Consider the following 23,299-nt stretch of genomic DNA (forward strand, 5'->3'; position numbering starts at 1 on the left):
TTGTTGTCGAGAGTGTCAGATACCTGAATATGTATCCGAATTAATTTCGAGCTTGATAAGAAATTTCTATACACATTTGGCATCGATGGATTTTATTATTCCGGGCAAGGTCTCAACTTCAGTTTCACAGGGTTGGCTTGGCCTTTCTCACACGGCAATCCGATGGAGCCGTCCCGCCATTGACATGTCGCGCGCAGCTCCGCAAGTGCTCGTTCAATCGTAGCGTATATCTTGATGGGACTTTCGACCGTTCGAACATGCAAACGGTACTTGAAACACGTCCACTCCCATCCCCTCGACAAGTTCGTTGTCTCGGCGAGGCCGGCCATGTCCAAGATGGTCACCGCATGTGATAGGATATGCAATGGGGTCAACTGCGCGCCAGCTACAGCTGTGGCAGACGTTGGGTTGCTTGTGGCGAAGGAAGACTGGACAGTTTGACCGTGTTTCGCGCGTTCGACCAAATCTTCTTGTTCACTGGCAGTTCAAGGATATCCGGATATGGTAACCGGAGATTCCCAAGATCTCTCGACTGCGAGATGGCAAAAGCAACGAAGTTGGGGCACTTGATCACGAGCCAAGGGGACGATGCGACAATGGAAGAATGCAAGGAGCTCCCGGTCCAACTCAACTTACCGGGGATGACGCTGAACTTTACCAGCGACTGGGTCGTAGGTACGTTTTGGACGAGGACGCTCGACACCATGACTGGTTGGCATTTCAGACACGAGCGACCTTCAAGCCGCGAAAGCACAGCATGACGACTTGCTGAAAAGAATTGAAACCCTGGAGCAAGAAAACAAATACTTGCGCGAGAAATGTGCTCGGGTCAACGACGAGTCCAACTTGGACAAGTTTAAATGCCAGCTCCTCGTCGAGATGGTAAGCCCTGGAACTCTTAAGTCGTGTTCATCATGGACGCGCGGTAGCTTGCGATCAGTTCCCTCGACGAAGAGAAAAGTAGAGCAGAGTATATGAAGGAGAAACTCAAGGTTGAGAGCCTCAAACACGACATGAAGGCGCTGTTGGAAAAGGCAGCAAGCCACAACGTCGACATCAAGCAATTCGCTGCGCTCCTCAAGACACTATGATATCCCACGCATCGATGCAATAAAAAGTGCGTCACAAATCAATGGCATGTTCGTTGCTGTGACGCTGTTCGTCGTCACCGAACGCTTCCTGGCCATCCATTCACTCGTCGGATGCACCTGCCGCCATCGTTCCATGTTCGATAATCGACAGGGTGCTCCGACGCAGCCAATCCGATGCGATCTCCATAGAATTGACCAATCAAAAGAGTCGCAAGTCTCACTGACCAATCATACGAGGTCTCACTTGAGCGTTGAGATTCTGAAACTGCCAAACCGCCACCAAAGCCAGTGCCGACGAAGGTGGGCCAGGTCAGAATTGCCGCCGTCCATGAACCCTGACGTTACCGACGATCCACAAACGACGGTGCTGCTGCGCATGCGTGTCCAAGGCGTGTGTGTGGGGTACTGCCTCCCGACGGGCGAGTTTATCTTTGCCACGAAGGGAAGTCCAAAGTACTTTGTTCTTGGCGGTGGCGACGACGCGTCCGCGCTGTACGGCGAGTCCCTGCTGTCATTCTTGTCGTCGTTGGACATTCAACGCTACTGGCAATACATGAACGACTTCCAGACACACCTGCACCTCGTAGATTGTGGACGTAGCAACAAAGATGACATTCGTCCGATCCTGGCCACAATTGAGAGCACGCGCACTGCCGTCCTCTTGGAAGCGATTTCGACACCGCTCACACTACGCTTGCAACGATGTATCGACGCTGTCCAGGATGTTGAGACCACGCGTCGGTTCAGTGACGAGTCGACATTCGTCATCGACGACGACGATTATCATTCCGTGATTGCGAACGGAGCGCTTCAAGTGTCTGGCCACCGCATGGAGCATTCGGCAGGGCCACCTTCCTGGACAGAGCGAGAGACGGAGGCATCACTGGCAGACTTTGCGTTTGATCTACAAGATGACTGGGATCGACCAGTTGTCGAGGTCGACGATTTGGATTGCCACTTCGACACCGCAACGGACGGTGTGTTTGCTTTGAGCAGCCCCGTGGCCACAAGCCAAGTTTAGCGACTCGAAGAAGCATGATATGAATCAAGTTAATAGCACTTCGTTGGATAGTATTCATTTTGAAATGCCACATTTCACGGAATGACACGGAAAGCAGACGATCGTCTGGGGCATTTAGGGATGATGCAAGGGCTGGGACAGCCATCGAGCGTGATCGTCGGCCTCTTCAGTAAACCCGACCAGAGATCGCCCGTTGGTCATTTTGAACTCGAGACCGTTCGGTTTGACCGTGCTGTTCTCGATCGAGAGCACGACATCGCCGCCCTTTTGCGGTTGGCCTTCTAAGTTGATGTCGTAGTACGACAGCAGGTTTTCCCGAAGGATAAAGAACCGTCGCTTCCAACTGCGAATACGGCTCCCGCGCTTCTCGACCCAGCCTTTCATCACGTCCTGGCGAGTGCGCAGCGGCACGCAGTTGTGCTTGTACTTGAAGTCGTCGATGGACTTGGGGTTGCACGTCTGGCGAATTCCCATCAATTCATCGCTGGAAATATCGCTGGTCGTCATCGTCGTCGACATGTTGATCGCCAACGCGCGGCAGTCCTCCGAGATCTGCGTCAACGGAACGAGCAACTTCTCGGACGTGTTCGTCATCTCTGTGTAGCATTTCCACATGTCGCCGGACGCCGACACGATGATCAACCCGCAATTCACTTCACCCCAGTGGAATGCGGCACAAACCCGAATGCGGCCCTTGGGTGGTGTCGATGGCTCCATTGCCTCCGTTTCGTTCCCGTAATACGATAAGTCTCGACCTTCCAGCACCATGAAGCGGCGCTTCCACTTCTTGCTCAACCGGTACACATACCCCGCAAAATCGGCATTTGTCAAGCGGAACGCTTGGGATTCACGGAGAGCTGTGGACGACGCCGCACTGCTGTTGCGATTGCGTATGGGTGCTGCTCGGCTCATGGGCTTGTGCATGAGCTTGGTACTCTTGGGTGGTGTAGGCAGATAGAAGGGTGTCGTGCAAGGAGCGCGGTAGTCAGAGGACTGTCGTCCAACGTGATCGACGTTAGTCCAGCGAGGTAGTCTATTGTGGGAGAGGACCAGTGTCGAAAGCACGAAAAACAACACAACGAGCTCGTCAAAATATCTACAACTTCGGACAAAATTTTGCATCCTGCTCGTAAAAAACGATGCATTTCATGTCTCGATTCCAGGATCTCACACGCCCAGCCCAGCTCAACTTGTCCTTTGTCCTCGCCATCCCACGTCATCCCGAGCATTCGCTTACTCTGCAAGAAGAAGCAATCATTGGTGTGGAATGTGGTACAGATTGTAATGGAGGAACGTTGCTTCAATGTGGAACAAGATCGAACCAACTCTTTTGCCGCCGATTCGACATCGCCAATCCCTGTATCTACACACCACTGCTCGCATAAACAACAATACCACGCGGGAATGCACTGCATGTGATGACGCGTCGTATATTTCACCACCGACGAGGAAGGCAAAGAGCCGACAAAAGCGTCGAGGTTTCCCGGGACTTGTACACAATTGTTCGGAAACACCTATCCGGACAGGTCGGCGATGGCCTGTTTAATTTGATATTCATCCATTGTCGAAGGAAATACAGCAGCCAATAAGGAGGCGGCCACGTATCCCAAGTGCTTTTGGACCGCCCACTTCTTGTTGAGAACAACTGCGCATCATGGGGGCCATGGACGTGCTGAAGAAATGGGACTTTTACAAGAAGGTGCCAGAGGTAGGACGGTATACCATGCACAGAGATGGCGCGTGGACCGTGGCCCTGATGCGCCGTCGATTGTGCTTGTAGGACTTGACGGTCTCGACGCTGCCGGGTGTGAGTTTATCAATCATCGGATGCGTCATCATGTTCATCCTGTTTGTGTTGGAATTCAATGCATACCTGACGGTAGCGCACGACTACCAGATTGTGATGGACGAAGGTCTTGACGAAATGCTTCGTATCAACTTTAACATCACAGTCCCCGACTTACGGTGTGAGTTTGCGACGGTGGACGTAAGCGACCAAACTGGGACGCGCAAGCACAACATGACGACCGATATCTACAAAATCCGCATCGATTCCAAGCGCCGTATCTTGGGCATGTCGGCGGAAGAACAGCCCAAGCCGCAATACGCAGACGACTCCATCTACGGCGACCTCCCTGAATCGGACGCGGTCGTGACAGTTCTCACTCCCAACACGTTTGAGTCGTTCTTGAAGGAGCACCATTACGTTGCCGTGGATTTCTTTGCGCCCTGGTGCATCTGGTGCCAACGTCTCGAACCCATCTTTGTCCGCACGGCCAAGTCATTGCCGAGTTTGCACTACGGGCAGCGAATGCGTGTGGCATCGGTCGATTGCCAACAGTACGGCGAGCTCTGTGAATCGCAGTTCATCCGTGCGTATCCGACGATCATGTTTTACAAGGATGGCGACATATCCCCTGTGGAAATGTACCACGGCGATCGCACGTTGGAAGCATTTTTGGCAAAATTTAAATCGTTGTTCGACGGCGAGCAAGACTTCTCGGAGAATCGCAAGAAGCAACTCCATGAAGAAGACAAGAAGGAAGCCGCGTCCAAGGGAGTGGTCATCGCGAAGGCGCCGGGGGCCGAGGGATGCCAGTTGTACGGCCACCTCATGGTTAAGCGCGTTCCTGGTAACTTCCACGTGCACTTGCAAAACCCGAGCTACTCAATGGGCGTCGTCAATGCGAGCCACGTCGTCGGCGAGCTCTGGTTTGGCGAACCAGTCGCGTACGACCAAATGAACCGATTGCCCAAGGACGCGCATGCCCACCTGTATGCCCATCGGCTTGAAGGCCGCGAGTTCATCTCGTATGCGACCGAGCACACCTACGTGCACTACATCAAGGTTGTGACGAATTCGTATGTCCAAAGCAACGGGGACGTGCTCAATGTGTACAAGTACACGGCCCACAGCAACGAGTACAAGGAAGAGAACGACATGCCTTCAATCATGTTTCGATACGACTTGAGCCCCATGTCAGTCAAGATTTCGGAGAAGTCGGTCCCGTTTTACCACTTTCTCACTTCCGCGTGCGCCATCATCGGCGGTGTCTTCACCGTCATCGGTCTTCTCGACCAAATCATCCATCAAACAGTGCGCGCGCTCAACAAAAAGGTCTTGTAATTTGAACTTGCAACTCTTTTCTTCCAAGTTCCATCGTGAATCTTGAAACTATCTATATTTTCCGCGAGGTCGCTCAAAGCCGACTCGCATGAGGTGATGGCACACGTCCGCTTCCCTCGCATCTACAGGTTTCTTGACAGCTAGGGATTTGGTGTGACTGCAATCTCGTGTGTTTGGTGGATGCGCACGCCTCCTGCCTGCGGTATTCCGTACTATCCAGCACGCCTGTGGAAAACCGCCACGACATTCATCTCGATGCAGCCTTTCTCCATGCCACGTGCAACTCCCTCTCGCAGTCGAGGAGCGTGTGGGATGGGCGAGGCACACTTTGTGCTGCCATGCGTCGCGCGAGTGCTGCGACGTTGGAACACTGTGATGCCCACATGACCCTTGCAACTCTGTGGCAACGTCGACACGGCAGATAGATATACACGTTGTGGGATTGGAGTGCTCAAATAGACGGATAAATTACCACGTGCCGTGGAGCGTGCCTTCGCGGTCACGGAAGTTGACCTTGGCCGCCTTCAAGTCCTGGATGCCGACCATGGCCTCGCCCAAGTCGGTCGAGAGCTCCTTGAGGATCTTGGCGTCGCGGAAGTGTGTGACGGCCTGCACCATGGCGCGGGCGCGCTTGGCCGGGTCGCCGCTCTTGAAGATGCCCGAACCGACAAACACGCCGTCCATGCCGAGCTGCATCATGAGCGCCGCATCCGCAGGGGTCGCCACGCCGCCCGCAGCAAAGTTCACCACAGGCAACTTGCCCGTCGCCGCCACCTGCTTGACCAGCTCGTACGGCGCCTGCATCTCCTTGGCCGCGACAAACAACTCGTCCGCGTCCATCGACTGCAAGCGGCGGATCTCGCGCTGCACGGCACGCGCGTGGCGCACCGCCTCCACGACGTTGCCCGTGCCGGCTTCGCCCTTGGTGCGCAGCATGGCCGCACCTTCCGCCACGCGGCGCAACGCTTCGCCCAAGTTGCGGCACCCGCACACGAACGGGATCTTGAAGTTGTGCTTGTTGATGTGGTTCTCGTCGTCCGCCATCGTCAACACCTCGCTCTCGTCAATGTAGTCGATCTCGACCGCTTCCAAGATCTGCGCTTCGACAAAGTGCCCGATGCGCACCTTGGCCATCACGGGGATCGTCACGGCCTTTTTGATCGCTTCGATCATTTGGGGGTCGCTGCTGCGGGCTACGCCGCCGTCCGCGCGGATGTCGGCAGGAATGCGTTCCAAGGCCATCACGGCCACGGCGCCGGCTTCCTCGGCGATGCGCGCTTGTTCGACGTTCGTCACGTCCATGATGACACCGCCCTTCAACATCTTGGCCAGGCCGGCCTTGACGAGGAACGAGCCTTCGGTGGAGGCGGGAGCAGCAGCGGTGGTGGGAGCCATGGGAGTCGGAGGTGGGGGCAAGCCGAAAATTGAAAAATGGTCGAATGCACGTCAACTCCGTCGCCAGTGGGCCCGGCCCATTGTGTTGGCCAACCAAACGCTGGGAAGGAAGCTCCCTTTGTTGGAGGGTCATCTCCGTCTCATTTTTTTCCTCTGTTTTAATAATAGCTTGGGATTCGTATGCGTTGCTTTCAATAAATGGAATATATTTCTTGACGCAATGGTTGAAGCCAAGCTTCGTGGCGATTCCTTTGGCTTCATGTGTAGTTCTTGCTCTGCTGCAAGTTTGACATCTCCCCGGTATGCCGGCAGCGAATGGGTCATCTATGCCCGGCTCTTTCCATAGCTGCTTCTATTGAGTGGGTTGGAGCGCAGAAACAAATCTTTGCTTGTGCAATCACTAGGACCATGATCGCCAACAAGCACGGTCCTCGTAGTCAATGAACTCGTCTGCTTGTCGTTCACCGGACTCAGTTTGGAGCAGCTCTGTCAACAACACAGACAATTCGCCTTCCAGTCTTACCTACAACATCGCATCGTTGGCAGCACGGTTGGACATGAAGTGCACCGAATTCCAACCAAACCGAGCGAACCTACACGACGTGGACAAGCATGGGGAATGGATTCGTTCGATTCACTGATGGATGGACATCGTTATGCCACGCATTTTTCATGCTTGAACGGCGGAAAGATCTCAGCGCGTTTGCCACCACAACTCCTAAAATGACTGGGGTCGAGTTCTTCAATGGATGTGAACTGTGGGCCTGGTTCACATCGTAGCCAAGTACAGGATTAAAACATGTTCGTCTTCCATAGCAGATTTAATGGATGCATCACTTCCATTCACAAGGAAATACTATGCATGTTGGGAAAATGCAATATAATTTGGCAACCAAGTCACACCCACCACCACCGAACTGGGCCAGTGGGCCAGGTGGGCCGGGCCCACTGGCGACGGAGTTGACGTGCATTCGACCATTTTTCAATTTTCGGCTTGCCCCTACCTCCGACTCCCATGGCTCCCACCACCGCTGCTGCTCCCGCCTCCACCGAAGGCTCGTTCCTCGTCAAGGCCGGCCTGGCCAAGATGTTGAAGGGCGGTGTCATCATGGACGTGACGAACGTCGAACAAGCGCGCATCGCCGAGGAAGCCGGCGCCGTGGCCGTGATGGCCTTGGAACGCATTCCTGCCGACATCCGCGCGGACGGCGGCGTAGCCCGCAGCAGCGACCCCCAAATGATCGAAGCGATCAAAAAGGCCGTGACGATCCCCGTGATGGCCAAGGTGCGCATCGGGCACTTTGTCGAAGCGCAGATCTTGGAAGCGGTCGAGATCGACTACATTGACGAGAGCGAGGTGTTGACGATGGCGGACGACGAGAACCACATCAACAAGCACAACTTCAAGATCCCGTTCGTGTGCGGGTGCCGCAACTTGGGCGAAGCGTTGCGCCGCGTGGCGGAAGGTGCGGCCATGCTGCGCACCAAGGGCGAAGCCGGCACGGGCAACGTCGTGGAGGCGGTGCGCCACGCGCGTGCCGTGCAGCGCGAGATCCGCCGCTTGCAGTCGATGGACGCGGACGAGTTGTTTGTCGCGGCCAAGGAGATGCAGGCGCCGTACGAGCTGGTCAAGCAGGTGGCGGCGACGGGCAAGTTGCCTGTGGTGAACTTTGCTGCGGGCGGCGTGGCGACCCCTGCGGATGCGGCGCTCATGATGCAGCTCGGCATGGACGGCGTGTTTGTCGGTTCGGGCATCTTCAAGAGCGGCGACCCGGCCAAGCGCGCCCGCGCCATGGTGCAGGCCGTCACACACTTCCGCGACGCCAAGATCCTCAAGGAGCTCTCGACCGACTTGGGCGAGGCCATGGTCGGCATCCAGGACTTGAAGGCGGCCAAGGTCAACTTCCGTGACCGCGAAGGCACGCTCCACGGCACGTGGTAATTTATCCGTCTATTTGAGCACTCCAATCCCACAACGTGTATATCTATCTGCCGTGTCGACGTTGCCACAGAGTTGCAAGGGTCATGTGGGCATCACAGTGTTCCAACGTCGCAGCACTCGCGCGACGCATGGCAGCACAAAGTGTGCCTCGCCCATCCCACACGCTCCTCGACTGCGAGAGGGAGTTGCACGTGGCATGGAGAAAGGCTGCATCGAGATGAATGTCGTGGCGGTTTTCCACAGGCGTGCTGGATAGTACGGAATACCGCAGGCAGGAGGCGTGCGCATCCACCAAACACACGAGATTGCAGTCACACCAAATCCCTAGCTGTCAAGAAACCTGTAGATGCGAGGGAAGCGGACGTGTGCCATCACCTCATGCGAGTCGGCTTTGAGCGACCTCGCGGGAATTCGGGAATTCTATCTTCATTGGAAAGTTTGTCGAGTTTTTACATTTTCATCGTTCCCTTTTTCGTGCTGACAATCGCAACGAGAACACTGGGACAACACAGCGATTTGTGACTCGATCGAGTGGTGTGGTGATACACGTACCTTTCTTCGAGGAGAGAGTACTCGACGGCTCGCTCCATGCTGTTGGTGACGACATCACAGAGCAGGCTTTCGACCTCGTTGACACTCGATTCGGAAGTCAGGTACAGCGCCGCCGTGAGTTTGAGCCACTCGGCGTCAATTTGCATCTGCTGGACGCCTGTCTTGTTGAACGTCACCATGCGCACGTACTCGCCATACGCTTTGCATGCCATCTTGAAAATGCACGACAGGGCGCTGTCGATGGTGAAGTCCACGTCGGGGCCGTGGTAAATGTGGATCTTCTTGGCAAACAACCGGGCGACGTCCATGTACATGTGGCCGGAGCTCGTGGCCTGTTTGCCACTGCCCATGGTCCGGGGCTGCTTGGACCGCCGTAGGTCGCGCACACCGCTGCTACTGCTATTTGTGCGGCTCGGACCAGGTACGGCATCTCCGAAAGCCTTCATTCGATAAAAAACCGTGCATGCAATTGGCAGGGAGACTTGAAGACCTTACCTCGGCAGTGCTGTTCACCACACGCACCCATTCATCGACGACTGCATCGATCTCGTTTCGCACCGTTCGCGGCTCCTTTGCCTATCATGAACGACGAATTTGTGCTGGCTAAAGGATCGCGCTGCAAGTTACGTCAAGCCAGTTGGGCGACATGATCGACGTGCGAAGGAGGGTAGTCAGGCGCGCGCCTTGCAGCATGGTATAGTGATGAAGAAAAAGATGGCCGCTTTCCTTGGCGAGTTTGGTCATGTTGGTAACGTCGACGGTGGCTCCAGCCGACCGAAGACTCGACGCCTACTTAAGGTAACCTTTCTGGTGAAATGCTGTTCCAGGGACGCCAACGTCATCGACTGACCGGATCCAACGGGTTGAAATTTGGGAGGCACTCCACCATCACTTGGATGCATCGCGGGATCACCGTGGTGCTAAAATCACGGCACACGCATGCTAGAAGCAGTAAGAACGGCGCGGTCACGGCGACGGCTGGCATGGCAACTTCATTCGGCCTGGTCCCGTTGCCGTTAAAAGCAGTACTCAAGAATGATACACTACGTACTTTGGTTCGGACGGGTCGATGAAGCGCAAGATCATGCTAGTAAACCAGTCGAGGAAAGCTTTAAACCGGTTCTAATGGAGAAAGGAGTCACTAGTGCAACCAAGTGGATGGTACCACGCACTTGGACAAGATCTGACAGTGCGCGGCTCATTTCGGGTAAGACGTGGGCCGCAGTTGAGATGAGCGGCTACCATGAGCACCATCGGCGTCAACAAGGAGCGAACTTATGTGGCGAATGACAGACAAAAGATACCTGCATGCGTTGGAGACTCTGCTCGATGCGATCGACGTAGATACCGCAGAGCTTGGTCGCAAGGCCTGGCATGTTGCGCGGGGATCCTTGAACGGTGTCGTGGAACGCTGCCAGTTTCTCGACAAAGTCAGCCTTCAGCAGGGCAAATGCGGCGTCCACTTGGTAGCGAATCTAAGCACGATGTAGTTGATGTGGACTTGCATGTGAAGGCGGCCCACGCACCGACGCTTCGACCAGTTGCGATGCCCTTGCGACGACTTCTTTCATCGGAAGCAATGGGGCGTTCAAGTTGTGTATCCCATCAATAACGGACTTGAGCATGAGCATCAGGATACCATACCCGCCCGACCCGACTTCGCTTCCCCCCGAGGTCTACGACGCATGACGTCATGACGAAGGAGAGTGGCATGACAAAGGGCACGGTGATCGTACCAAGTCGCTCAAGTTGCGCTGGAGTTGCACGCCACAGAGCGAAGCATATCCTTCAAACCAAATAATCGCCATGGTTGTAAATGCCTCGGTGGTCGTGACGTCTGTATCCCCAAACACGGCATGGAACGCCGTCCCGCTCGCGGCAAATGCAGGCAAAAACGCCTACCCATGTCGTGTGGACGAATCACAGCGATTTTCATCCGTTGCTTACGTCATTGATGTCGTTGAAATATTTAGCCGTGTCGCTTGGCTGGTTGTCCTATGCCAACGAAGAAGACGGTCACGAAAGTCTCGAATAAACGTGGAATGTCGCACTTGAAACTTGGCCACGAGCTGGTCAAAGTGGTGCTGATACCAATTGAGAAAACGCTGGCGCACTTCTGCCACAGACACGTTTAAGTCGAGGAGCAGAGCCGAGTATTCTTGGACTTGCGGCGCTGTAGTGGTGTCGTCGTCGAATTTCTTTTGTACTATTGTTCGCAGACCAAACATGATGTGCTCGGCCTCAAGTTGAATTGTCTATGCCATCGTGAACTTATGGTCATCCACCCATAGAACATCGATCGATGCCACCTTGAACGACGCAATGTGCTGGTATCGTTTGAGGATGCGGTTTGCCACGACAAAGTACTTGGTCGCTTTCTCGTACTCTTGGTTCTTCATCGCGTGCTTGAGACGCTGGGGGAGTTGGAAGATAAACTCTAGGCGCTTGAGCAATCGACGAACGCCGACAAGCTTCTCGACTTTGGACCGATACGGCGCCAGCGCATTGCTCACGTTTTCGCTCTGGACTGTGATTTTGTCCATACTGTCGACAACCTTCTTCACCTCGGATTCCATGCTTTCGACGTTGGTCTAGTCGCCGTGCGTTCAACGGTGCCATGGGGTCGATGGGTGTACCTTCATCTTTCGAATGGTGTCCGTGGCGCTGATGAACTTGTTGTAGTTCTCGTACACGAGCATCTGCATGTTCGTGTCCAATTCCTTGATTTCCTTGATCATTTGGTCATCTCGTCGAAGGAGCTCGTCCATTCCCATGTTCTCTAACATATCCTGCACTCGCCCTACTGTGTGAGGTTCCCACTCGTTTAACTCCGTACCTTGACGTATTCGTCAACGAGAAAACCAGGGGCATTGATGTTCTTGCTTTGACTCACGGTCTCGTCCTTGTCCGACAAGTCATAGTACGAGCTCATGAGCTCCTGCATGCGCGACTCCATCGTCCCTTCCCCGCTCCTTGTCGAAGGATTCAATCTCGATCGGAACGTCGTACCTGTGATAAATATTCTCATTCTGATTTTCCATTGGCTGAAATACTCGCCAATCAAGTGAGTCCGCAAAAATCCCCAAATCCGACAATACTCGGAGTAATTCCCAGTAAATTCACTGCCAACTTCACCAACATTTTTAAGTTGAACAAGGAAGGTGTATACTATAACTTGTTCTCCGCGACGTGGAAGGTGCGACGTCGAGCTTGGCGCGGCTTATCGACATCCGAGATGCGACTTGACCTTGCGCAATTGCACCACACGCGTGTAAATGACCCTCGCAGACATCAAGAACCAATGAATACGTTGATTTTCCTTTACAGCCGCGCCTCTTGGCACGGCCATGCGCGCCGCAATCGGCGAATAATCAATTGGTAAATATGGTCCAAAGGGGAAGAGGATCACGAGTGCACTGTTGGGCCCTCTAGGTGTCTTCAACCCATGCATTCGTCGTCCATGCCGAGAATCGAGTGGAGGATATGGACTTCGTGGGGGGTCAATTCCATTGTGCAGGACGCCAGTTGAACTGGGCTGTCGTCGTCGGCGTCGAGCATGTTGATTGCCTCCATGGCTTCGGGAGACAACATCATCGAGTCATCATGCCCTTTGGACGCCAGGTCAAACGCTTCAAATAGTTGCTTCTGCAAGGCTGGTCGTAGCAGGCTATTGCAACTGCTCGCAGTACCGGAAGGCGAGTGCATCAGATGCATCATCGATCCTTGGTACGAAAGGCTTGTGATTTCCGGGGCCTTCTTGATGCGACGCTTCAAATCCGATCGCCGTTGGTTGTTGTTGTGTCGGATGCGGTGTTCTTCGCACATGGTGTGGATCTCGCCGTTGAACTTGAGCGTGCGTTCGTTGGAGCACCGACCCGACTTGTATCGGCATGTCCCGCGCCACTGGCGCTTGGCTTCGACTGGTTTCTTGTGGACCGACGGCGAAGCGTTCGTGTGGAGGCGTGGCGGCGGCTGTGTGGGCCGCTGTACGTTCAGTGAAGCGAACCCGTTCGCTTGGAATGGTTCGACCATCGAGAAATGGGGCGTTGGGTAGTATGCCACCGACATTGCGTTTTGAATAATGCCACGCATGGACAACAACACACTTGAACCTTCCAGCATTCTCTCGGTAAAATATCGCACGGTTTTGTGAATTTTGGCTGTTTTATCCTGCCAAATCTTCCTGTCAACACCACCGTATCCGGATGTTGGATGGTATCTGAATCACAACTGCAACATGCCACCGTCTCGACAACGATGCGACGTTCGTGGGCAGTGCTGCCGCCCATAACGAGCGTCCAAGACGCGCCAGCAACGCCTTGATGGACGAGACAACGCTTCGGTTTGGCGAAAGTACCGCCGGCTACTTGCACCGTGCTCGCTTTCCTCGGCTAGATGTGGCTGGTACCATTCCTTTTACTATCCGGATGCCGCCGCCCGACACATCCCACTTGCAATTGTCACACACAGCGCCACTTAATTTTTATGAGCGTGAAGCTCCTGCGAAAAACGCCCCATGTCGGTTTGCGTAGGTGACCGTGCCATCGCCACCAAGCAGAGATGGGATCGCGCTGCTGCCCCTCGGAATGCAGGATGTGCGACATCTAACGTACCGATCGAGCGCGCCAGGGCGCTCGATCGTTCCAAGGTTGCTCATCTATCCCCAACGTGCGTGAGTCTGGACTTCCCGAGTCTTGACATCGATTCCCACGAATGGTGCATGGACAACTGGTCGTGTAGCATTGCACGATAGGTGGGTTTGGTCGGGGTTGCGTGGACGAGCGCTTGTTTGGCATCGTGAGGTGTCCGCCACCCCAAGTTGGACAGTGAAAGCGTCCCGTCGCCAACCGCGCCAACTCGACGTGGGCGGCATAGTAAAGCCACGCGAAGTGGGGGGGTACCCCTTGAAAACACGCAACAAAAACCCAGCTGCACGTCGCATCCTTGTCGACAACCATTCTCCATATGATGACGCGCGGTTCCCGTGGGACAGGTGGCGATCCCTCTGTTCGTACATGGGCTTCACGAAATCCACCAAGTCCATCCCCGCGTGAGAAAAGCAGAATCATCCTAACATGAACTTGATGCATGTACAACCAGTTATCGAGAGAGCTTGATGGGACACGCAAACAAGGACCAAGAGCAGCCTTTCCCCCTGCAATGAGCACGAGACTTGTCCCAGACTAACGAGTTTGCAGGCGATATCATCCTGGCAGCCACGCATTTGGGGAGGTTGCTGGATACGTCTGCCTTGAGCTTCACCTTCATCACCATCCCGATGAAACTAGCTTGATCATCCAGCACGAAAGGCGGGTCGTTGCCACTGGGATGGGGCGTATAATAGGCGGCACGACAGAGTAGGCGGTGTCGACCAAGTTTGCTCTCTAATTCTACGGATGGTACCGGGACTAGTGCGCCAAGAAGATGTGGGGGATAAGACTTCCATACATGCGGGATGGCGTGTCCCACCAAGTTCTAGTGGCTGTGTGTGTTGCTCGTCCACGAAGTGGATTTTGTGGCGACTCTTTTCACTAGTTTGAGCAATGCGGCGATCTTGGTGTTATGAATCCAGTACGACCCCATAAGCGTGCACTTTCCCACGGGCCACGGATGGCGCGGATGCCTCTGCGGGCCATGGAGGTGCCGCCGCTGTGAATGTGAAAGTGGAGCGTTCGGCGAGGACTAGGTCGGAATGACGAACAACATTCTGCGTTCCGCCTCGGTTTCTCCGAAACGAACGGTCAGTTGGGCAGAGCACCTCCGCCCGCCACACGCTTTTTTCCGCTCGTGATCCCTGTCACCACCGTCCTCGACATGGAGAAGTCGTCATCCAACATGACCCCATTCGTGGTCGCGTTGTGGATCTTCGTTGGCGCCGCGGCGGTTGTATGTGTCCTTGCCTACATGTTGTTCAAGTTGCGCCAGCGCCGTCTCGCCGGCACCAACTGTGGCGCCAACTCTCCCAACGAAGGAGGTGTGATCTACGATACATTGGCCACTCCAGTGATGGCCTACAAAGTCAAGACCGTCGACACGCCGAAAGGATCGCAGCATGTGTTGGAGGCCGCGATCTAAGCCTTTCACGGAATTCACAAGCTCATGACGAACTGCTTCTGGTCATAATTTCATGGATGAAAACATCGTGCAGTGAGTTTGATCGTTGAGTGGTGTGCACAGATTGTCTCAACAAGGAAACCAGCCTTGCCGTCGCGGTAGTGCTGCTTGGCCGTCCCAGCGTCGTGTCGTCCACACATGCATCCAGACAGGAAAAAGATTCTATTTCGGTTACTTGAAGTACGTATTTGCATAATTTTTTTGTTTAGGTTTTAATATTTACGTTATTGTGTGGGTGGAACAGCAACAATACGCTGGAACATTCTCATGACGGTTGGCAACTTCGTCCAATTTCATCGAGGTTGCCTGACATTCGGATGCTTCTGTGTGCGGCTGTTTGGATAGCTGGTCCCGTTGAGCTCGCATTTCAATGAAGAATCTCTTCGCGTTCGAATTCTGCCCATGTTGTTGCGCTGAGTATAAAAGAGGATAGGATCTTCGGGGGACGGACGGTCGTACAAGTTTCGACAACGCACCTCTGCATGGATTACATGAACCTTGAGCAAACGCTGGCGTCGGACCAGTTGGGCTCTCATCCTACAGACCTCAACTTTGGAAGTGTCACATGTTTGAAATGTCATTTATCACACGATTGAAATGTCCTCTCCAACCCACCAATCATATTGTCCAAACCGATCCTGTCCGTGGCAGGTTCAAGGTGTGTCGCACAAGGACCTAGAGCACGTCTGAGCCCATGCCGTCGCAGACGATCGGCTTGGGAATGGGTGAAGAAAGCCATGAGAAGCTGGTCATCGAGAAAGCTCAAGGCGCGCGAATGCCACAGGTCGACATCCGAACCATCGCCTTGGCGATCGTAGCCGGTGTGCCAGTGCCGTCCAAGGACTCGGGGGTTCCCATGCAGTGGACTGCATCATGCAGCGATGGCTGGGCATGTGTCGCAAGCTTGAGACGATCCGTAAGCAGATCTTGCATCCGCATACAGGGACTTCAAACCTGGTACGATGGCGTTTGTGTCGGGCCAACCGACACAAACGTCATCGAGGGCAGCCCCCCACTGTCGAGCGGTCCCTCATGAACATCATAAGCAGTCGCTTACCGCTAAAATCGACCGTTCAAGTGGATGGGAACATCACGTATATGGCGAGGACCGTCAAGAGATTTTCCCCATATTTCCACTCCACTGGAGTCGAGAGGATTCCTTTCGCGACCCTGGACCTCGGCGCGCTGCTGGTCGTACTTCGTCCTGAAATTCCGCCGGTACGACGACGACGGAAGCCTCGTCCGAGGTAGTGAACGATGTGCCATCAACTGCCGATCATGACACGAGGAATCCGCTGTTAATTGTGTTATTCCGTCACGTCAAAGGAGATGCTGCTGGGAATTTCCGGTCAGGTTCCAGACACCCGCGGGATACATGTAGCTCGACACCGTCACACCGCCAGGCTATATCACGGCGATGCTCACGCCCAATGTGTTGCGAAGTCAGAACCGACATGGAATGCCTCAAGGTGACAGGAATCTTGCCCCACATCATCCGCCTTGACCGCGGTCGACTTTGTCGACAGGGCATTCGACATCCAATACGCGGACCGATAGACCAACATGGCTGTGGTCGGTGAGTACACTGCGCTCCATCGCGTCCTGGCGCTGTTGAGCGACATGAACCACCAACAAGCGCCACTGGATTTCCTCACAGAAGACGTGGTCGTTTGTATTTTGCAAACGCATTGCTCGGTCGCAACTGCCATGTTGCAACTGGCGAAGGACATGGCTAGTCCTGCACAACGGGCAGGTCCGCACTCGCGCCCCACTCGGACCACGAGCCGTCGTACACGGGCACGCTAGACACCAACAGGTCAGGACTCGAGGTCGTGGGTTCATCGAATGAAGCTTACCGTTCCAAAGGCACGCCGAGGAGATGCATCCCCAAGGACAAGACGGACGCCGTCACTCCCGACCCGCATCTATTCGTTTCGTTCAACCATTTTGTCGTGGAAGTGAGCAACGACTTACGTAGTCGCAACCAACGTGGTGTCGGCTAGACGCACTCCTACAACTCGACGAATGACTCGAAAACACTTCGCTGTGATTCCAGTCTGGAAGTACCGCTGGCCTCGAAATTCGCACGAATCTCATCCACGTCGCGCCACGCCTGCAATGCATTGATTCGCAGGAAGATTGGAACGAAGGGTTGGTACCGAAAAATCGTCCGCAGCAACGACTTTCCCAAACGGAACGTTCAAAGCACCGGGCATGTGACCTCCACGCATGCCTGGACGGGGCTCCTGCGCGCCATCGCCCGTCAACCTAAATAGCACGCATGGACACTTCTTACGGGTTCCTTGGCGAAGAATCGATTTGGGCCGCGGGCGTCGATGATTTGGTCTTTTGTGTTCAGGAGCTTCAGCATCTGGACCAGAGATGGGAAGATGGGACGTCATGGTGGTACATCCAGCGCATACTTGTTGAGCATTCAACACGAGCGCTGGGCGAGGCGACGCAACGTACGACGCCGGCACGGGAGTCCCAGGTTCGCCACGCTCGACTTGTCGCCCTTCCTTCTTCCATTGCGTCAAGCCTCCATTCAAGACATGCACTTGATCATGACCAAAATATTTGAACGTCCACCAACATCGCGCAGGACTACGGCGGTGATGAGGATGAAGAGCTGCTTGCGTCGGACCTGAAACAGTTGAAGCCGCCGTACACGACCACAGTTGAGTCGTTCGAGATCCCGAGGGATTGAACGGACGATGCAAACGCTGCAGGAGGGGGCAACATGTGCGGTAACGACGAAGACGTGTCCTTGATGGAGTCAATGTCAAAAAACACCGCGCCAGGCAGTCGTTCCTACATGCATGCACACGACGTTGGTGGAAATGATTAAATAGTATCGATGTCATATACCTGCTTGAATTCAGCAAGTCCGTTGCGTGCCTTGTCGAGGTACCTATGATGGAGGATGTCAACAGGACAGCTCTCTGGGGATACATGACACCAGGAAGCATCGACAAAGCGAACGTCGAGACCAGAGGAGATGAGGCTATCGACTTGAGAGGTCGTCACTAGCGGGCCCAATTGCGATGACGTGGACATGGCGCGGCGCTGACCAGCGGGGCAAACGATCCACTTGAGAATGGGAGCGCGACCAGACCGCAACATCCACTTGATCAATTTTCTCCTCCGATGCACGCACATGTGATTTCCATTTAAGTGCGATCGGCATCCGATCTTTACACTATTTTCATTCAAATGACAGGATGAAGCTACAATTCCCAACGTAATAAAAATACTGTGCATTTTTCGTCTTCTAACCCATCATTCGGTGTATTTTTATTCTGACCAATATAACATGAATATCCGAATACCGACGAAGCAGACGACTGTACACTGTATTCGACAAGTCGCAAAGCATCGCACGATGGGAAGTGCCGTCTCGTCCGATGTGATCGGGACGATGGACGATGCGTCGCTTACATCGATCCTCAAGGAGGTTTGGCCCAGTGTATGAGCGAAGCGGAGACTCACCTGTTGGACCACTTGCTAGGCGATAAAGAAAGACCCGGCTCGGATTGATCGGTTGTTTGCAGCTGCACGCCAAGCCATTCGAGACGAGCAAGGGGCTGCCAAGGACACTGTTCCTCCTGGTGACGTCCCTGGAAACAAACAACTGTCGGAAGAAGACTTTGCAGCCGCTGTAGCTGCCGAGTTAAATGCCGTCCGCACGAATCCCCAATCTTACATTCCACACCTCGAAGCCATGCTAACGCAATTTGCGGGCAATGTCTTGACCATTCCTTCCGAAGGTATTCGTCTTCAGACTGAAGAAGGTCCGACTGCCGTAAGTCCATCCATTTTTGAGCAGCTCGTTTGTCGTGACACTGCTCCTTGTAGGTGCAAGACTGTCTGGTGTTCCTAAAGTCGCATGCTCCAGTGGACTACTTGGTGTTGGAGCCGAATATGTCCAAGGCTGCCGTGGACCATGCCCTGGATCTCGGAAACAATGGCGCTGTGAGCCACACAGGCAGTGGTAAACTTGTCTCGGATCGATCTCCAAGCGTTCACTAGTGCCTGTTAGACGGTAGTACCATGGTCGCACGATTGGAAAAGTACGGCGACTGGAAAGGGTCGATTGGAGGTAACTTCGTCGTCGGAGCTCGCTCCCCTTGACGACAATCTAGAACTGCTTGCGTTTGGGCTATCGCACCCTCGCAACGTCGTGCTCCAATTGCTCGTGGATGACGGTGTGCCGACCCGTGGGGACAGGTTGAGTGTGATGGACAACAAGTTTAAGAGCGTTGGAGTGGGTTTCCACTCGCACAAGTTCCAAAAGCATGTGTGTGTACTGGACTTTGCCGGTGGTTTCGGCCCACTAGGTATGCTGGGTCGACAACGTCGGTATGTTCTAATGGGTGGTGGTCCGTAGTCGAGAAGCTCACGGCACCAAAACTTGTCAATGCGCGAGGAGAAATTACGCCAGACGTCGAACTTGTCCTGCAGAGCATTCCGTTTGACGAACTCAAGATCGAAGTGCGGGAAGTGCTGACGAACGCCCCGTCCAAGTCGGTGTCGCTTAATTATAAACCAGGCTCGGTACGTCGCATTGGCTTCATCAGTGTCCTGGGGACGTCGAAACGCTTGTAGATTGAAGTGACGGTGACCAACCCCGACGGATCGAGTCAAATCAAGTCGGGAACGTGGGGAGTTGCCGACCCAGCCGCACAAGCAGCGGCAAAGTGACCTTGTTCCAAGTCATGCGTTCTGAGTAATGAATCACCCACGTCGCATGCACGGTGCGGTGAAAAGTTGTTTTGAGTCATGCACACAGCACACTCCCCACCACCAACGAGCTCGGTGGACATCTGTAGCCAAGACTCGTCAGTGCAACACAGCTGCGGCATGACCACTTCACCATTTACATCATGTTAACATCTTTCACGCAAGTGGAAGGATCCAACCAACGACTACCACAACTCGGAAAAGTTTGCCAGCGGTGTTGCTTGTTGGCCCATCGTTCGAACGAGTAAGAGCTCGTCGGCTTGGGGAGGTTCCTCGACGAAGCTGTTGGTTCGGTCCATGGCAACTGCTTCGTGAACAACCATCACGTCACTAAAGGACACACATTTTCTTGCGATTGTGGGAGATTGAACGACTGCACGGGCCAAGTGCGACACGGATGAAATGCGCGCCAAGACAGCCTTTCGTCGCGCTTGCACAACAACACGCCGCGTCTGTTCCATCGTGAAGAGCAGATTTCGAGCTGTGTCCCAATCGCCGTTGCGGCGGAATCGTTCCAGCGTCCTTGCTTGCAACTGGCGGATGCAAAGGAAGGCCGTGGGGAGGTCGCAGGAGTTGGTCGCGTGTTGGGCAAACGAGAACGGTTTGGCTGCTTTCGTGGACGGCGTGCTCCACTCGGGGCACGGTCGCTTTCGGCTATTGAGCATCATTGGTGCTTTCGTCGAGTGGCAGAGGTCATTCATTGTCGGTAGGCATGAGATACCAGGCTACGCGACAAAAGCTGTTGAGGGATGGGCTCTCATGAGGAGAGCTACTGTATCTCTTTGTACTTGTCGTTTGTATAGTTATATGTGAGTAAAGAATATGCGACAGTCGGATGACGGCCCGTGCAATTGAGACATGGGATCACGGCATGCAAATTGGAAACTGTCGCAACTCTGGCGGTGCGACGGCGGCAGCGTTGGCACATCTCGTCCTTTCCACGGACATGACAACGTTGTGTATCATGGGAGTCACGTGAGTCCGTGTCGACGCCGCTGCGGAGCGATGGAAGGTCGTGATGTCGTCCATGCAACTCGCATCAAAACGCGACGGCAACAGCCGAACGAGCAGGCATCACGTCGACCGCATGGAGGAATTGTCCAAATATGCCGGCGCAGAGGCCACCTTTTTCCGCCGTGTGGAGTTTGTGGCTCATGGTCGCCCACACGGGCTCAGGGTCTCCCACGATTGCATTCGTTGAACGTCGGAATCGCTCTGCGTCTATTCTCGAGCAAAAAGATCTCTGACGTTGCATGTCACACGAGATGGCTCAGATACGTGGCCGCAGTGGCACCAACGGGGGGCGTGAGAAAACACTTCCTTGAGCAGCACTTGAGGGATGCGACGAAGTATACTGGCGGGATATCGTACCCAACGGATACCCTCGATCGTGAAGTCGATAATACATCGGACATTTATGGAAGCTGAGTTTCGACGCATAGGCGCTGCCTCCACTAGCAAGCTGCACCTGTGACGACCGTACTCGATGGTTGCTGGAGGTGCTGTCCGGCACGACAGCAAGGCCGTGAACGCAAAGTCGTTCTCTATGGAGCACGCATGCGATCTCTTCTCGAATCTTAAGGTTGAATGAATGCAACAGTGGAGGTCAAGTTACGCCAGAACGATGAAAGGCATCTGTAGCTCGTCCTGCCACGAGACAGCGTACTTGCCCCAATTCCAAATCTTGCCAAGGGCGCGCCTTCCATCCTGGCGTGCAAGCTTGGAGAGATCGTGGTTCTTGCTATGCATTCCACATACGTCGGGTGTATGAGCTTCACATTATGCCCACAGGGTTTGCTGGCCTTTTTTGGAGGGCTTTGCAACACACTTGAAGAAGTCGCAAGCGGTCAAGTCGAAGGCGGGGGCTGTTCGCGGCAACCGTGCTTTAAGGGCATCAGAGTGCGGGGATGGGAACGACATGGAACGCCTGGATTTTTCTTGGCTGCATTCCCCCCACACCAGGACATCGGATGTTCCCGAGCGATGAAAACTTGTCGCAGTACTGGATCACTGTTTCCAAGTATTTCGATTGTTGAAACAGGCAGGCTTGGAAGCCCCAACGCTGGCCACGGACAGCACGACGCAAAGACCATCGCGGTCGAACTGGTCCGTGTTGGAGGCGGGATGCACTGTCGAGTTGAGGCCAGAGTCCTGGTTGGTATGTACTGGGTATATGCAGAGTGCTCTACAGCGCGTATCGCAGTTGTAAATATTGTAAATCCCCCGTCAGTGTTGGCGCCACCCTCCACGTCATCTCTTCCAGTCGACGGCTAGGTTGGCAACAAACAAAGTGTGCTCTCCTACCCAGCCGTTCGTTGCCGTCCATCCGCGCCACCACGCGAAGTCTCGCGCCAACGAGCCACTACAGTTTGTGCTGGTTATGTCGATGACATCGCCTGACGTTGGTGTGAGTGCTGCCATTTCTTCTCGCACGACATGCCCGTAACAACTACCGTGCTGCATGCTGTTGTGGGAACGTCGGGCACGACAACTTGTGACATCCTGTACCTGCACCAATTGCTGTACCAACGCTTTGCCAAGGTGCTTTCGGCGAATAACAACGCCTGGACCCGACTCGATTTGACACTGCCAGCATTTGATGGAGGGCTACAAATCGCCCGCACACACGCTTGGTGGCCGCGAAAAAGGAGCAAGCACCGAGCTGGATGCACGACCGACATGGACGTGGGAATACGACGGAGTACTGTATCACTCGTGTTTTTGCCATAGATGCCAAAGGCTGCACGACCGCAAGGCGGCGCAGTGGCGAGAGTGGTTCGCGATGCTCCATCCTTTCACGGAGCGCCTTGCCGTGGTCAAGCAATGACGTTCGGTCGGATGGCAAGTTCAAACGCGGGAGTTGGGTTGCAACCCATAGAACGGTGAACTTTTTTGCAAGCGTGGTGGACGATTTGAAAGGACCTAAAGGAATCAAGTGGAAAAACTGACTCTACAGTGCTGGCAATAAGTATAAGACCACCATAAATGGGGACCGACAAGCATACTACCGTATTTGGCGTATTCCTGCACCCCCGAAAATGTTGGCCAAAATGCCATATGGTAGGTGCAGAACAACGACAAAAGTCAGTTTGGCCACTGACGATGAAGCGGTGCTTGATTGGATAAAATGGCAACATGATTTGAAATTTTGATTGCCATCCCGCTTTGACGAGTTCAAAATTGCCATGTCACGCAGCCAACGCTCAGGCAGGAAGTCTGTATCGGTGAGGAAGAAGTTAGAGACCGTGAAGCGGTACCTGAAGGGTGGGGTCTCCTTTTACTCTCTTGCCAAAGAGCTTGGTGTTCAGGGGAATCAG

At 54.2% G+C, this 23,299-nt stretch overlaps 12 protein-coding genes across 13 annotated transcripts; 6 read left to right on the top strand and 6 right to left on the bottom strand.

Annotated features, from left to right (window-relative positions):
• Window positions 1–441: 441 nt before the first annotated feature.
• H310_05455 (hypothetical protein) lies at window positions 442–1,131 on the top strand. Its single transcript, XM_008870185.1, has 3 exons — window positions 442–675; window positions 725–882; window positions 930–1,131. Exons 1-3 carry the CDS (start codon window positions 540–542, stop codon window positions 1,089–1,091), a joined length of 456 nt encoding a protein of 151 aa, XP_008868407.1. The 5' UTR covers window positions 442–539; the 3' UTR covers window positions 1,092–1,131.
• Window positions 1,132–1,364: 233 nt separating this feature from the next.
• On the top strand, window positions 1,365–3,157 carry H310_05456 (hypothetical protein). The gene has a single exon (XM_008870186.1). It carries the CDS (start codon window positions 1,420–1,422, stop codon window positions 2,110–2,112), a length of 693 nt encoding a protein of 230 aa, XP_008868408.1. The 5' UTR covers window positions 1,365–1,419; the 3' UTR covers window positions 2,113–3,157.
• Window positions 1,365–3,175, bottom strand: H310_05457 (hypothetical protein). The gene has a single exon (XM_008870187.1). The coding sequence runs from the start codon at window positions 3,034–3,036 to the stop codon at window positions 2,227–2,229; it is 810 nt and encodes a 269-aa protein (XP_008868409.1). The 5' UTR covers window positions 3,037–3,175; the 3' UTR covers window positions 1,365–2,226.
• Window positions 3,176–3,735: 560 nt separating this feature from the next.
• Window positions 3,736–5,266, top strand: H310_05458 (hypothetical protein). The gene is made up of 2 exons (XM_008870188.1): window positions 3,736–3,820; window positions 3,893–5,266. The coding sequence occupies exons 1-2, from the start codon at window positions 3,767–3,769 to the stop codon at window positions 5,237–5,239; spliced, it is 1,401 nt and encodes a 466-aa protein (XP_008868410.1). The 5' UTR covers window positions 3,736–3,766; the 3' UTR covers window positions 5,240–5,266.
• Window positions 5,267–5,707: 441 nt separating this feature from the next.
• H310_05459 (pyridoxal biosynthesis lyase pdxS) lies at window positions 5,708–6,634 on the bottom strand (the record flags this gene model as incomplete). Its single annotated transcript, XM_008870189.1, has 1 exon — window positions 5,708–6,634. The coding sequence occupies one exon, from the start codon at window positions 6,632–6,634 to the stop codon at window positions 5,708–5,710; it is 927 nt and encodes a 308-aa protein (XP_008868411.1).
• A 988-nt stretch (window positions 6,635–7,622) lies between these two features.
• On the top strand, window positions 7,623–8,648 carry H310_05460 (pyridoxal biosynthesis lyase pdxS). Its single transcript, XM_008870190.1, has one exon. The coding sequence runs from the start codon at window positions 7,650–7,652 to the stop codon at window positions 8,574–8,576; it is 927 nt and encodes a 308-aa protein (XP_008868412.1). The 5' UTR covers window positions 7,623–7,649; the 3' UTR covers window positions 8,577–8,648.
• A 338-nt stretch (window positions 8,649–8,986) lies between these two features.
• On the bottom strand, window positions 8,987–12,129 carry H310_05461. Of its 2 annotated transcripts, XM_008870191.1 has the most exons (15): window positions 11,965–12,129; window positions 11,765–11,917; window positions 11,438–11,719; window positions 11,180–11,383; window positions 11,076–11,123; window positions 10,865–11,026; window positions 10,655–10,804; window positions 10,433–10,603; window positions 10,301–10,366; window positions 10,180–10,250; window positions 9,979–10,129; window positions 9,756–9,917; window positions 9,624–9,704; window positions 9,129–9,568; window positions 8,987–9,074 (listed from the first exon to the last, which is right to left on the bottom strand). In XM_008870191.1, the coding sequence occupies exons 1-15, from the start codon at window positions 12,082–12,084 to the stop codon at window positions 9,026–9,028; spliced, it is 2,310 nt and encodes a 769-aa protein (XP_008868413.1). In that variant the 5' UTR covers window positions 12,085–12,129; the 3' UTR covers window positions 8,987–9,025. The 2 variants fall into 2 exon arrangements, with proteins under 2 accessions (XP_008868413.1, XP_008868414.1); XM_008870192.1 differs by having other exon boundaries at window positions 9,129–9,704.
• Window positions 12,130–12,247: 118 nt separating this feature from the next.
• On the bottom strand, window positions 12,248–13,212 carry H310_05462 (hypothetical protein; the record flags this gene model as incomplete). The annotated part of the gene is made up of 1 exon (XM_008870193.1): window positions 12,248–13,212. A coding segment is annotated over one exon (646 nt), but the record flags the coding sequence as incomplete, so codon positions are not given.
• A 1,730-nt stretch (window positions 13,213–14,942) lies between these two features.
• On the top strand, window positions 14,943–15,203 carry H310_05463 (hypothetical protein; the record flags this gene model as incomplete). Its single annotated transcript, XM_008870194.1, has 1 exon — window positions 14,943–15,203. The coding sequence occupies one exon, from the start codon at window positions 14,943–14,945 to the stop codon at window positions 15,201–15,203; it is 261 nt and encodes an 86-aa protein (XP_008868416.1).
• Window positions 15,204–16,521: 1,318 nt separating this feature from the next.
• H310_05464 (hypothetical protein) lies at window positions 16,522–18,384 on the bottom strand. Its single transcript, XM_008870195.1, has 10 exons — window positions 18,202–18,384; window positions 18,111–18,153; window positions 17,887–18,053; window positions 17,666–17,846; window positions 17,539–17,613; window positions 17,402–17,488; window positions 17,310–17,355; window positions 17,217–17,253; window positions 17,099–17,167; window positions 16,522–17,044 (listed from the first exon to the last, which is right to left on the bottom strand). Exons 1-10 carry the CDS (start codon window positions 18,363–18,365, stop codon window positions 16,975–16,977), a joined length of 939 nt encoding a protein of 312 aa, XP_008868417.1. The 5' UTR covers window positions 18,366–18,384; the 3' UTR covers window positions 16,522–16,974.
• Window positions 18,385–18,571: 187 nt separating this feature from the next.
• On the top strand, window positions 18,572–20,010 carry H310_05465 (hypothetical protein). The gene is made up of 7 exons (XM_008870196.1): window positions 18,572–18,696; window positions 18,751–19,044; window positions 19,098–19,233; window positions 19,282–19,341; window positions 19,385–19,579; window positions 19,630–19,796; window positions 19,848–20,010. Exons 1-7 carry the CDS (start codon window positions 18,625–18,627, stop codon window positions 19,941–19,943), a joined length of 1,020 nt encoding a protein of 339 aa, XP_008868418.1. The 5' UTR covers window positions 18,572–18,624; the 3' UTR covers window positions 19,944–20,010.
• An 86-nt stretch (window positions 20,011–20,096) lies between these two features.
• Window positions 20,097–20,720, bottom strand: H310_05466 (hypothetical protein). Its single transcript, XM_008870197.1, has one exon. It carries the CDS (start codon window positions 20,681–20,683, stop codon window positions 20,168–20,170), a length of 516 nt encoding a protein of 171 aa, XP_008868419.1. The 5' UTR covers window positions 20,684–20,720; the 3' UTR covers window positions 20,097–20,167.
• Window positions 20,721–23,299: the final 2,579 nt, after the last annotated feature.

The sequence above is a fragment of the Aphanomyces invadans genome (genome assembly GCF_000520115.1).
Source record: "Aphanomyces invadans strain NJM9701 unplaced genomic scaffold supercont1.9, whole genome shotgun sequence".
Lineage (NCBI taxonomy): Eukaryota > Oomycota > Saprolegniomycetes > Saprolegniales > Verrucalvaceae > Aphanomyces > Aphanomyces invadans.